Source organism: Cervus canadensis, chromosome 2 (assembly GCF_019320065.1).
Source record: "Cervus canadensis isolate Bull #8, Minnesota chromosome 2, ASM1932006v1, whole genome shotgun sequence".
NCBI classification, from domain to species: Eukaryota; Metazoa; Chordata; class Mammalia; order Artiodactyla; family Cervidae; genus Cervus; species Cervus canadensis.
In genome coordinates this window covers 88,070,943-88,084,693 of record NC_057387.1, presented here as the reverse complement: position 1 = coordinate 88,084,693, position 13,751 = coordinate 88,070,943, and the positions used below count along the sequence as shown (strand labels likewise).

At 53.8% G+C, this 13,751-nt stretch overlaps 1 protein-coding gene across 9 annotated transcripts in view; it reads right to left on the bottom strand.

Moving 5' to 3' along the window:
- Positions 1-13,751, bottom strand: part of LRP8 (LDL receptor related protein 8) — an 80,466-nt gene that overhangs the window by 32,797 nt on the left and 33,918 nt on the right. For all 9 annotated transcript variants that reach the window (XM_043461282.1, XM_043461275.1, XM_043461277.1 and 6 more), the window contains exons 3-4: positions 12,207-12,329; positions 3,529-3,657 (exon numbers count right to left, since the gene is read on the bottom strand). In XM_043461282.1, the coding sequence (XP_043317217.1) occupies positions 3,529-3,657; positions 12,207-12,329 (252 nt within the window). The remainder of the gene's footprint in view (positions 1-3,528; positions 3,658-12,206; positions 12,330-13,751) is intronic.

Here is a 13,751-nt window from a genome sequence, read left to right as displayed (position 1 = left end):
GCCTGAATGAGCCCTGCTGGGGGCCCCGAATGTGGACGGCAAAGGGGGCCTCCAATCCGGGTCCAGCTAGGGTCATGCTGGGCCGCCTCCCTAGCCTCACTGGGAGCGGGAATTCCTGTCCTTCTCCCTGCAGGATGGTGGGACTAAGAGCCTCTAAAGCTGCAGAGTGTAACCTGTCTTGAAGGCCTCTCCGGATGTTCCCAGGAAATGGTATGTAGCATGACATCGACCCTTCTAAGAATAAGGCCTGGACCTGCTTCCTTACAGCACAGTCCAGGGCCCTCCCCACTCCCGGGTTCGCTTGCACTATCCCCTCTAAGTCCCTTGGCCTGGCATCCAAGGCCACTGGCACGGAGCTACTGCTGTACCCCATCACCTCACTCTGGTCACACCCTGCTTCACGTCACACACTAGACCATCTGTACACTTTCCCACTTCCCCAGCCTTTACCCAGGCTGATCCATCTGCTGGACGCCCATCTCTTGCCAACCACTGTCTCTCTTTATCATAGTGATGAGTTCGAATCCTTCAAGGGTCCAAATTCTACCTCTCTCATAACACACTTCGTGTTCCCCTGCTTGGGAAGTTTCCACACACCTCCACTCTCCTTTCAGGTGCCCTTCACAGCCTGCTCAGGTGCCTGGGTCTTGTGTCCTTCTCTGTCTGCCCCGTGACAATGAACTGCACAGGGGTGGGCTCTGAGATTGACCCACTTTTTCCCAAAGGTCCAGTACAGAGCTTCCCGCAGTGAGAGTGCATGTGGTGTGGATGGAGGCTGGACCAGCCAGGTGTGAGGAGTAACTTAGGGATTTGCAATCATTATGGGCACAGGTCACTGGCACTGTCTGGGGCCCTGGGCTTCCTCTCCCTGGTGGGTTGCTCTGAGCTCAGAGGCTGGGCGGAGAAGGTAATGGCACCCCACTCTGGTACTCTTGCCTGGAAAATCCCATGAACGGAGGAGCCTGGTGGGCTGCAGTCCATGGGGTCGCTAAGAGTCAGACACAACTGAGCGACTTCACTTTCACTTTTCACTTTCATGCATTGGAGAGGGGAATGGCAACCCACTCCAGTGTTCTTGCCTGGAGAATCCCAGGGATGGCGGAGCCTGGTGGGCTGCCGTCTATGGGGTTGCACAGAGTCGGACACAACTGAAGTGACTTAGCAGCAGCAGCAGAGGCTGGGAGAGCCTTAGAGACCACCAACCCCACTGCCAGTTTACAGATGGGGAAACTGAGGCCCAGGGAGAGGAGCAACATGCCCAGGATTACACAGTCAGTCCGCGGTGACGAGGGGTCCAGAACTCAGGTTTGGGGCTCTTACTTCCTCCTCTGACTCCTCTGAGCTTTCCAGTTTTCTTCCCACCCTTGAGTTCAGGCTGTTTCTAGAGTAGCGACCTGACTTCCTCCCTCCTTCATTCCTTATACAGAGGCCAAGAAGAGGCCTGGAGCCCCAGGCCAGGCATGGATACAGGGGCCGCGTGTACATGCATGCTAAGTCACTTCAGTCGTATTCGACTCTTTGTGACCCAGTGGACTGTAGCCCACCGGGCTCCTGTGTCCATAGGATTCTCCAGGCAAGAATACTGGAGTGGGTTGCCATGCCTTGCTTCTGGGGATCTTCCCCATCCAGGGATCAAACTCTCATCTTTTATGTCTTCTGCATTGGCAGAAGCACCACCACTAGCGCCACCTGGGAAGCCCGGTAACTTGGTGGTGGCAGCACCCTATCTTTCCACGTGGGGGCGCCAATAGTCTGTGTTTTTACTTTCTGTTGGAAAACTGCCTCTTTTCATTGTTAGTGAACATAAAATAGAACTGATGCCTTCAGTTTCACAAGGTAGGCAGCTCATGTCATGTGTGGCTGACGGCTCTATCAAGTTTCTGACAGATGCATTTTTTTCCCCTTCTGGGCTTTTGGGATGTTGGGGCCTTGGTAGGAAATGCACACCCTACTCTGTGATGTCTGCCCCTCAAGATTAAGCTGATGCCTAGATTAGCCCTCCTCCTCCCTGTCCAGACAGGGAGGGAGGACTCACTACGATCAGAGTTCTAGGAGGAAGAGCTGCTTTATCGTGAGCTTGCTCCAAGTTTTCAAAGCTGACAGCACCTTTAAGATCTACATCATCAGGCCCGTGTTCAGGGACCCCTCCCAGTATTCCTGAATGGAAGAAGCTTTGAGGGATGAGAGAAGGGAGTATTCTTTTTCCTTTGCCTTGGTGATTGGGAGCTGAAGCAGAGAAGCCCAATAGGACCTTTGAACATGACTATCTTCTATAATTAACAGGGAACAGCCCTGCCACAACATGCCATAGTTAGAGCTATTCCCACTCCCAGCGATAGTGGCTGATAGCCTTGATGACTGCGGAAACATCTGATTTTCAGGAGGTATGGAGGGGAGAGGATTCTCACTGGCCAGTGAGGCCCCATAGAATTATTATCACAGCTGCAGAAATGAGGCAGTGTACCACTGGGGCTTTGCAACTGCTGATCCCAGCCAGGATCTGCCCGCATACCCAGACGCTTCCAGCTTCAGAGATATCCAAATTCCAGAGACTCACGTTCTTAGAGTGCTGTGATCTAGACGCCTCCAAAGGAGGTGGCACTTCCCATAGGCCAGGAAGGATGGGTAGGATACAAAGACAGAAGCTGGCAGAGTGAATAGGGTGGGAGACAGTGGTGGGCACGTGCTTGGCAAAAGTCCCCGAGCGATTGCCCGGATCTCTGCCCAGCCTCACAGCCTAGTTCCAACAGCCAGTCTGTCTCCCCCATTCATCATGAGCTTCCGAAGAGAGGCCTATAGGATTCACCTTCTTGTCCCTTCCAGAGTCTGGCACACAGTAGGTGCCCATTGCATATGAAACATGCCCGGCCAGGCCACCTTCCCCACTGGCCCAGGCCCTGCTGGCCTGCCCCCTGGGAAGGAGATAATCCTGTGTTTGAAGCCCACTGATGTGGAACTGCCCCAGTGACCACTTCCATCTGTCCCTGCAGAAGCCTGCTGAGAATGTCTTCCTGCCTCATGACATTGGTGCTCAGGTCTGAGATTTCAGCAACAGTCCTCAGGAATCTGTTCCCTTCCCCCGACACTGCCAGTGTCCTCGCCCAGTCCGCAACCATCTCTCACTACGGCCCCCACTCTGGTCTCCTGCCCCTGCTCAGAGATCAGTATAGACTTATGGAATGGATGAGCAGATGTCAGGCATGGTTAGAACACACGTGGACTTTGCTGTCCGGACCTGAAGTTGAATCACTCAGTTCCGTCACTTAGCTGTGGGCATTTTTCCTCGCTTGTCTGAGCCTCAGTTTCCTCACCCACAAATGGGGATGATAATGGCTGCTTGTGAGGTGATTGTGAGGATGAAAAAGAATGTCTCTTCAAAGTGCCCGGCCATTACTAGTGTCCTGACCGTTCCCCTTTCCTCTCCACCTCCCAAGCTCCCTGGAGAACCTGGCCCTCCTTCCCCACAAGTGACCACTGCTGCCCAAGGCTGCCTGACCATGACCCTGGGGGACCAGACCCTGGACTCACATGTGGCACATCCAGCCTCATCCGCTCCGCTCTCACAGTCCTTCTCCCCATCACAGCGCCACGAGGCCGGCACACACTTGTGGCTGGAGGGTCCGCAGCTCAGCTTCTCTGCAGGACACACCTGCTTGGCTGTGGAGAGAGACACATGTCCACAGCTCAGCCAAGGAGGACATAGGGCATGGTGCCAGTGAGTCCTACTGCCTGACTCCAGCCTCATGGCCTGAAGCCCTGGGAATCCACCAGGGCCTTCCTGTCTCAGCTTCTTCGTCTAAGAAGAAGCTCCTCTGCCCCTAAGACTTTTTTATTCATTTATTCATTTTTGGCTGGGCTGGGTCTTTGTTGCTGTGTGCGGGCTTTCTCTAGCTGTGGTGAGCGGGAGCTACTCTCTAGTTGTGGTGTGCGAGCTTCTCGTGGCCGTGGCTTTTCTTGCTGTGGAGCATGGGCTCTAGGGGTGTGTGAGCTTCAGTGTTTGTAGCATGTGGGCTCTGTAGTTGTGGTTCTCAGGCTCTAGAGCATGGCTCCATAGTTGCAGCGTGTGGGTTTAGTTGCTCTGCAGCAGGTGGAATCTTCCTGGACCAGGACTTGAGCCGGTGTCCCCTGCATTGCAAGGTGGATTCTTAACCACTGAACCACCAGGAAAGTCCTGCTCCTAAGACTTTCTGAATCCTACAGTTGGCCCTGTCACTGCCCTGCCTAACACCCTCTCATGGCCCCCTGGTCCCTGGCCCTCAACACCCTCTTCAGTTGAGCCAACCCCTCCACCTGCCTGACCGGCCTAACCTCCCACCCTTCCAAGCCTTCCCTTTAGGCTCCAGCAATATGGAGCCACCATGCCCTGCATGCTCCTCTGCCATTTCCAGCTGTGTGCCCTTGGGCAAGATACGCCCTGTTTGGGTCTCAGTTTGCCTTCCAGATCAGTGACTCTGTGATCCGAACCTGCAGATAGGAAGGGCTCACCACAGCCCCAGCAGCTCCCTCCAAGCCTGCCTGCCCCCGTTACTGTGCCGAGCCCGCTGCTGAGAGCAGTCGCCGTGTGCCAGGGCCCAGCGGGACCACACAGCTATAATTACTGCAGCCGCAATCAGAGACTGACTCAATCAGGGGCCCGGAGCTCCAGGGCTGATTCTCAATTTGGAAGAAAGAATGAGAACCCTGATCCAACCTGGGGATGGCTCTCATCCTGAGCATCCCGGGACGATCCACATGACAGACCCAGCCGAGGCAGAGACATCTCAGACCTCCGTGGCTGGCTTCCTCACCCTGCCTTCCAGGGTGTACACAGGCCAAACTCAGTGATCTCTAGGATGTGCCAGGAGCAGTGCTAGATGCTTCCATTGTATCTTCATAGTACTCCAGCAAGGTATAGGTTCTCTTGGGGCCTCCAGCATGAAGGTTGAGGGCATGGGCTCTGGAGCTTGGCTGCCTGGGTTCAGGTCAGTCACTTGTTGGGTATCTACCTTGGCCATCAATCCTTATCTCTGTGCCCATAAAGTGGGGATAATACTATTCCCAGTCCCACTGGACTGTTACGACAACTACGTTAATGTCTGTAAAGCATTTAGAATGCCCAGCCAGTGCTCACTCATGATACCTACTATTATTCTCCGCACATAGCAGCTGAGGACTTATCTATTCCCTCAGTGAGTATCCTGCTGTGTACCACACATGGCACCCAGCGCTGGGTCCTATTCACACAGTCGTGAAGACCCAGGTGAGGGTGCAGTCAGCTGTGTCTCATGCCAGAGGCTGAGAACAGTCCACGGCACCCTGGAGGCAGTGAGTTACTGGTACTTTACCCTCAGTTCCTCTCTCTAATCTCAAACCATTTTCCCTAACCTCTTACTTCCATAGCTGGGATGAAAGCCCACAAGAGATGGAGAGGACGACACAGACAAGATGAGTTGGGGGCAGGTGTCTGAGCCAAGACCCCCAGATACTACTACACCATGGGGAAGGAATACCTTGGACCCCCCAACTGTGGACCCCAAAGTTATCCCTAGGAATACATTTCATAAATATAAGGCAACCTGTTGGGAATACAGGATTCAAGGGATTCGTTTTACAGAAATTTCCCTTTACAAATACTGTCGGACAGAGCCCTGGAAGCACTGACACTCAAAGACCCTTTATACAGGCTTCCTTGGGGAGGTGGTACAGGTGGTGAGGGGCCTGGGAGTCAGGGGAGGGGCCCAGAGCACCTCCATCACCCACACACTGCAGGAACTGAGAAAGTACTTCCCACACTGGGCCCAGCAGAACACGAGGGGACTGCAGCAACCAGCATGTCCCAGATAAGGGGTGGGGTGGTGGGTGGTGGGCGCAGGTTCTTGGGCCCCAGCTCACACTAGACTGAATCCAGGTTTCCAGGGCAGAGCCCAGGCATCTTAGCAACTCCACCCATCCCTGCTTGCCCTGGTGATTCTCAGGCACCCCATTTGAGAACCCCTGGGTTACCATTCTGCAAATCCAAAAGATATTGGAGATTTCATGTCTTTTAAATCCACTTCCAGAAAAGTGATAGAGCAGGCGCTGTATGTCTGCAAGCCCCTGACACAGAGGGGACAGAGGGATGAGGCAGCATCTGTGAGCCAGGCCTCAGGAAACAGATGCTCAAGGGGAGTTGTTAGGGAGCCATGTTACTGAGCACATACTGTGGGTCAGGCTGCTTCATGCTGAGGAGTTGATATTTTCCCTTGTCATCCTGACCCTCTCCCTGCCACATAAGCAGGCCCTGCAGGCTGTGAGTGGAAACTCCAGGGGCACCATTCACAAAGATCATCATATTAGTGGCACCCCTAGAACAGAAGAGGACACTGGTCCTGCAGGTAAGCACTCCATTTTACAGATAAGGAAACCAAAGCTGAGAGACCCAGACCAAAGCTCAGAGTAACTGGCCCCAAACACACAGCAGTGAGAGTCAGAGTCTAGATTCCTTTGACTAAACCCTGCCCTTTCCATCAAACCCCTCACCCTCCTATGGGTAGGGTAGTGGCCCCGTTGTTGTTCAGTTGCTCAGTCGTGTCCAGCTCTTTATGACAACACAGACTGCAGCATGCCAGGCTTCCCTGTTCTTCACCATCTCCTGGAGTTTGTTCAAACTTATGTCCATTAAGTTGGTGACGCCATCCAACCGTCTCATCCTCTGTCATCCCCTTCTCCTCCTGCCATCAATCTTTCCCACCATCAGGGTCTTTTCTGATGAGTCAGCTCTTCACGTCAGGTGGCCAAAGTATTGAAGCTTCAGCTTCAGCATCAGTCCTTCCAATGAATATTCAGGGTTGATTTCCCTTAGGATTGACTGGTTTGATCTCCTTGCAGTCCAAGGGACTCTCAAGAGTCTTCTCCAGCACCACAGGTCAAAGCATCAATTCTTCAGCATTCAGCCTTTTTTATGGTTCAACTCTCACATCCAGACATGACATAGTGGCCCAGAACCAACCCCAAACTCTCCGCTCAAAAGTCCAGGTGATTGAAACGGCCCTTGACCCATCTGTACCATCTCCAGGGGCCTGGTTCGGCATACCCCAGTGCAGCAGGCAGCTGCTTGAACTTTGAATGAATATTTATACAGTTAATTGCATAACCTTTCAGCAAGGACAATGATTAAACAATCCGTCTGCTTCCTTTCTTTATAATTAATAAGACATTTGCTGTGTCCCTAAATAGACAGCTCTAATTACAGGCTCTCGAGGATTCAGCAGTGCCTGACACCAGCCCTCCTACCCTCAAAGAGCCAGGGAACCTTCTTGGAATGTGGGGGACACAAGAGGCCTTGGAGGTCACACTGAGGAGCACTGGCTGGAGTGACAGGAGACAGAGGTGAGAGAGGGGAAGCGACCTGCCCGGGGTCGCTGGACTCTGGGCATTACAACTGCTGCCTCTCCCGGAACCTCGCTGTCTCTGTTGTGATGCAGCTATTTTCCAAAGCGGGACACGGACCTCACCCTCTGGGCTCCTGGGTCAGACCTCTCACTGCTCAGCCCCGGAAGCTGGTCTGGGGAGTGTTGACGTGCAGCATCTCCTCAAGTGTGTGTGCTCAGTCGTGTCCAACTCTTTGAGACCCCATGGACTGTAACCCACCAGGCTCCTCTGTCCATGAGATTCTCCAGGCAAGAATACCAGACTGGAGAGCCATCTCCTTCTCCAGAGGAATCTTCCTGACCCAGGGATCTGTGTCACTTATGTCTCCTGCATTGCCAGGCAGGTTCATTACCACTGCACTATCTCCTCATGAAGTGAAGGCTATTATTACCTTCATTTTACAGATGGGGAGAGTGAAGCCCAGAGAGCGTAAGTTGTTTGCTCAAAGTCTTGTGAAGAGCAGAGCTGCAAAATCTTCCCCAGGCCCCTCAACCCCAAAACTCTTGTTAACTTATGGCACTTCATACTGCATAGCGGGGGAAAGTAGGACCCGATGGTCTCCTGGTGACCCTGGAGAGGGTCACTGGAGGGAGGAGGCTCACTGGGCCTTGGCTTAGGCAAGTCTGCAAGATGGGAGGTGGCTGTCTAACACCCACTTTCAGGATAACTGAAGCTAGAGGCCCCAGGCAGCATAGCGCGGGAGATAGACCATGGGTTTGGAGTCCACATCAAATTTACTAACATGAAGGCCCTTCAACAAGTCACTTAACCTCTTTGCACCCTGGCTCCCCTCACCTGCACATGGGGTTATATCATCTCCCAGAGCTGATGGGTGGTTTATATGAGGAAACATGGAAATGCCTATACAGAACCTGGAGCAAATCTGGAACTCAGCAAACGGTTGCCCATGTTTTATTTCATGAAATGCAAAGGACTGGGAGGGCCCAGGTCTCACCCCTGGGGATGGACATCATAGCTTATTCGAGTCCAGAGGGCCCTCCACAATGCAGCACCCACCATTGAACTGAACACTTCTCCCTCTCTCTCCATCTCTTTCCCTCTCCCGCTGTCTCTCTCTCAGAAACAGATGCCCCAGGGAATGCCTCTGGCTTGCTGTCCAAGTATCTCCAGGTTCTCAGGGGCAGGAATGAGGAGGCCCACTTCCTCAGACATCAGGAATCCTCCAAGTCACCAAAGGCCTGCCACTGTACTCCAGAGTGGCCACAGGCATTTATAAATTCCCAGAGAATCTTGTCTTAGAAATCCAAATCCAACCGTCCTTTCTCTAATTCAGAAGCTTACAAATTAATAAAGAGGAAGATGTCTGTTGACTGAAGGAAGGAAAGTGCCTGACGGCTTCTTATTGAGCAAGCATATCAGCAGTGCAGGTCATGGGAGGTGCAGGGCCAACAGCCTCCACTTGGGGACTGCCAGCTCCCAGGGGCCAGGGGCTCAGGCAGTGGTGAATATGGGGTCCAGCTGCTGCCCCAGGAAGCATGGCATGGACGTCCCATTGCACAGAAGGGGGCAGTCACACCAAGCTCCTTCTCACGGGGTCAGCAGGGTGGGCCCCTGACTTGCTGGATGAGCTCAGAAAATCTCTGATAGGAAGGTGCACTTGGTTAATCAGTGAGGTCCCCCTTCCAGATGGGAAGGCTCTAACATGCATGAATAAAACCTCATTTTCAATAAGCAGCTCCCAGAATTGTAACTCACTCACCTTGAACCAGCTTCCCCACCCCCATGCCGCACACCTCCCAACAGATGCCTGAAGGTGGGTCACAAACATCCCCAATCAAGGGAGCTATAATTAGAGCTGAAATGCTACTTTCATTAGGCAAATGTCCGGGCCTTCCTGCTGTGACTCCTGGCTTAGTGTGACAGCCACAGAATCCAGAACCAGAAGGAAAGAGATCTGGGAGGAACCCCAGCCAGCGAGATGCAGATTATATAGAGGGGAACACAGGAATGGGAACCTGCTCCCAAATCCCTCCCTACTCCACACAAAGCGTCTTCACTTAGACTTCTAAGATTTTAAATCGGGGAGAGGGCCTAACGTCAAAACATAATGATAAAAATCACACTGCCATTTACTCCATCATCGACACTGTGAGTGCATTTTTTTCACTTGGTCCTCACCACCCCTGTAAGGTAGGTACCATTCCCCTATTTTGCAGATGAATGAACTATGGCTCAGGGAGATTGGCAAATTGCCTGCGGTCTCACAGGTTAAAGTACCTGAACCTGAGTATACCAGACATCAAACCCACTGCACTTGACTACTGCCTATAATCTTTCTTTGCAGGTGGGGAGGGGGCTCTATCCTGGAAGCTGGCACAGTCCCCAGGAACCTGGTAGGCTGTGGAGGTTGCTATGACAACGCCAATCAAATGGGCAGTGAATTGGCTGCTGGGTTCTCACTTGGTCAGGAGGCTGTGAGCAAGCCTGTTACCAGGTCCTGCTGCCCCCAGTTCTGCCTGGCCCTCAAGGTCCTACACTGGCTGACCTCCTCCAGGCAGCCCTCCCCACACACAGGCCTTGCCCACCGGTGACAGATGTAACTGCACAGAAAGTGGGATCCTGGCCTTGTGCCCAACTGGGTACAGGCAAGGCAGAAAAGGGCCTCAGACTCTTATGAGTCCAGGAGTCTTAGAATCATGGTCTCTGGGATTCTGGAATGTTAGAGACTAGAGCTCAGAGGGGGCGGGAAAGTATGCAGGACTCACACTGCATCATGGGAGAGCCCCCTGACTCCCAGGATGCAGAAGAGAGAGCTGGGCCCCCGACTCCCCTGGCGGCAGCTCCCACACAGAGCTCTGTCAAGCCCCAGAGAGACTTCAGAGCCTGCCTTTTGTCATGGAAGGCAGACCAGCCACGAGCAACCTGTGTGTCTTAGAAGCAGGGCCCTCAACATCTCTAGGCTTCCAGTTACTCAACTGCCTGATAACTGCTTTACAGCTGAGCCCAAAGCAGGCCTGGGGAGGCAGGAGGTGTGAGGCCAGAGACCCCCGCCCCCCACCACCCTAGCCCAGCACAGCCCAGAAGATGGAAAGGCTTGAGCAATTGCTGAGAGGGGCAAGAGGCGGGAAGACAGAAAGAAACACAGGCAGGATGAAGAAAGAGGGTAAGGGGGAAGGGGAAGAGGGGACAGGCAGAGAAGGGAGGCAGCCCAAGTGCAGGGCTGGGCAGGAGGGAGATGGAAAGGAGCACCACTGCAAAGAGACAGAGATGTGGGGAGGAGCAGGAGCATAGTTCTTAGGCAGCAGGACAGACCCCAGTAATGACTGTGATGACGCTCCCCTCCCCTCCATCTCCAGTGTCCAGGGTAACTGCAGGCATGGGGTCTGGATGGCCGAGCTGGCTGACTGCCAAGGCGGTCACAGCCCCCCTCCCCAAACACACACTCCGGGCTGTACACGGCTCTGCCCTATGTTAGCTAGGCCGCCTTGGGCAAGCAGCCGAACCTGTCCCAGCCTCAGTTTCTTTCTCTCTAAACAGATCCACCCCTCGCCCAAGCTGGCCCTGAGGAGGAGTCACAAGTGGGCGTGGCTGGGCTTTGTTCTCCGGAAGCTCAGGACAAAGCGCTGGGCGGCCCTCCCCAGCGTCCAGCACCTCCAGGACTGCATGGGGTGCAGGGGCTGCTGGGTGGAGTGAGCGGAGGGTAGGGCTTGCCGTGTGGCTGGGAAGGCGAGGCAGCTGTGTAAGGAAAGGAGGGAGTCCCTTGTCTTGGGCGGGGGTGGCTCCTGCTCTCCCTTTCTCTCTCCCGTTCCCTGTTTCTCATGCGGAGACTGGGAGCTCTGTTGCTAGGAGACAAGGAAACCCAGTTATCACCAGCCACAGCCCTCGATGGGACGCTGGCCTCCACTGTCCCCACCTCTGCCTCTGGGGTGACTGTGACCCCTGAGGAAGATCCGGGGACTGCGACTAGCAGGCCCCCGCCAGCCCTACCGCCCTCCACGTGCGGCCCCTCTCCTGGTCTTTTGTCTCAGGCTCATTCTGCTGAAGCTCTGCCTCTGGGACCACCGGGTCCTTCCCCGCCCCCTTCTCATCTCCTTTTTAATTTAACAAATGTCACGGAATGACCTGCCCAGTGTACGTTTGCTTTGAGGATTAGGGCCTGGAAAAGAAATCACAGAGAGACAAAGGCTGAGTGTGGGAGGCGGGCCTGGGGCTTGGCTTCGGCCTTCATCTTGCCCCTGTTGCCTGTTGCCATCTGGGCCAGGCTCCTAGGCTCAGTCCGCACAGACTGAGGACAGAGCTAGGGCCTTGAAGACCCCAGCTGGGTGGCCTTGGGCAAGTCACTCAATCTCTCTAAGCCTCAACTTCTACCTCTGCAAAAGTCAAAATGTGACAGTACTTATCTCATGAGGCCACTATGGGAATAGAATGAGTGAAAGCACAGATAGCGCTTTGCATATAGTGAATGCTAGATGAGTACCAACTGCCATTAGTATTATTAGAATTATGATTAGAATCCTCAAAAAAAAAAAAAACTAGCGGGGGAGACTCAGGGGAGGCCTGGAGCATGTGTGCTGGCTACTTCTCACCATCAGGGTTCAAAGGGGCTGCTTTTAGCTCCTGGAACTCTAGGAGCAGGGCCCAACCTGCCAGAGGGCTGGGAAGAAAGCCCAGACACAGGTCACCAGATACCAGCAACTAGAAGCACCGGAGCTCATGAGTGCTCAGCGCAAAGTGCTTATGGGGCTGTGGGAGACGGATCACCTCACCTGAGCCTCCAGCTTCCCCACCAGGAAGACCTAACAAGGAAACTGAGGCCCAGAGCCAGGCCCCACCCCCAGCCCAGGGGCAGGACTCACTGCACGTGGCCTCCGACTCGTCGGAGCCGTCTGAACAGTCCTCCTCGCCATCACACTTCCACCGCTCTCGGATGCAGTGGCCGTCATTACAGGTGAAGTCGCTGTCTGCACAGGTCTTCTTGGCTGCGGGGCAAGGAGAAGAGCATGAGGGGCCTGGTAGGCACAGGAAGCTTTTCCAGAACATACAGTCAGGTGGCTGCAGGGCGACCAGAATGTCCTCCATCCACAAGCTGGACCACGTGACCTCCCACGGCTCCAGGAGAGAAAGACTTATTCATTCCACACCAGGAGGAGACAGGTAGTCCCTGGCCCTGCTCTCCAGGTTCAACAAGGGTGACAGCATCCAACCACCAAGTGAATGCCTCTTCCCATCACACGTCTCTCTTGCCCCCAAGTCCGGTTCCACTGTCACAGCCTCTAGGAAGCCTTCCCTGATCACATACAGTAGTTGCCTTAGCCCCTTCAGCCAGTTCACAGTTCTTTTACCTACCTCTCCTCCTCCCCCTGGCCAGACTAAAGTCAAGGCCTCTTCTGCAAGCACCAGGGAGCTTATTATTTATGATAATAAATCACAAAAGTAAATGATCACCTCGTGGCAAGATTAATGAGGTGCATTTTGTTCAGCGTGAGGGAAAGAGACTCTAGACGTCCAAATCAGTCTCCGTCCTGAAGGCCTTTACAGCCCGGAGGGGAGGCCTCCACACTGCGGGCTGGAATCCCAGCTCTGCCTCTTTCTATCTGTGTGACCTTGGGGATGTTACTGGACCTCTGAGCCTCTGTTTTCTTATCTATGTAATGGGGAGAAAGAAACAAAGGGTTCTGAGGAGAAGTAGCAAGAAGTTATAATGTATGAAGAGCAGGCAACAGAGACCCTGGTACACAGCAGATGCTCGGTAAGCTGCAGCTATTGCTGTTTTTATGGTTCAAGTCTTAATTAGAAGCAAAAGAAGTTGGGTGTTCTACGCCCTCACAGGGGATATATGTAACAGGCTGGGCTCTCACAGCTGGGAGCAGAACTGAGACCAACTCAGGGACCAATATGGTTTGCTTTTCCCCCTGTCCCTCCACTGGCCCGATGCTCCTCCAGTGTGGATATTACATTAGATTCGACACAGGACCCAACTCAGGGTAGATTTCAGTGGAGGCCATTGAACCCAAGGGAAACATAGCCGCTGCTCCCACACCTCCAGCCAGGCCAGGCTCCAGTTCTTCCCAGGAAGCGCCTTCCCAGTGGCCAGCCTTGGGTTATATAAATCCTCCTACAGGCCCTCTGGCCTCCTCTGAAGCCACATGACTGCTCCCTCTCCCTGAGCAGCCAGACAAGGATTTGAGGACAGACACCAGGGCTCCTGAATCCATTCCATTTCTGCCTTCCTTTTCAATGAAATCTTTGCAGTGCATCTGCATTCTGGGCTGAGCTTTCACGCTTTCCTTAGAAGAACATCTCTGCCTTTGCAGGGTGGGAAGAAACCAGAGCAATCAGAGTCCACCTACAGATGGGGGCCTGAGGCCTAGAGACAGAAAAGGGCTGGCCCAGGGAAACAC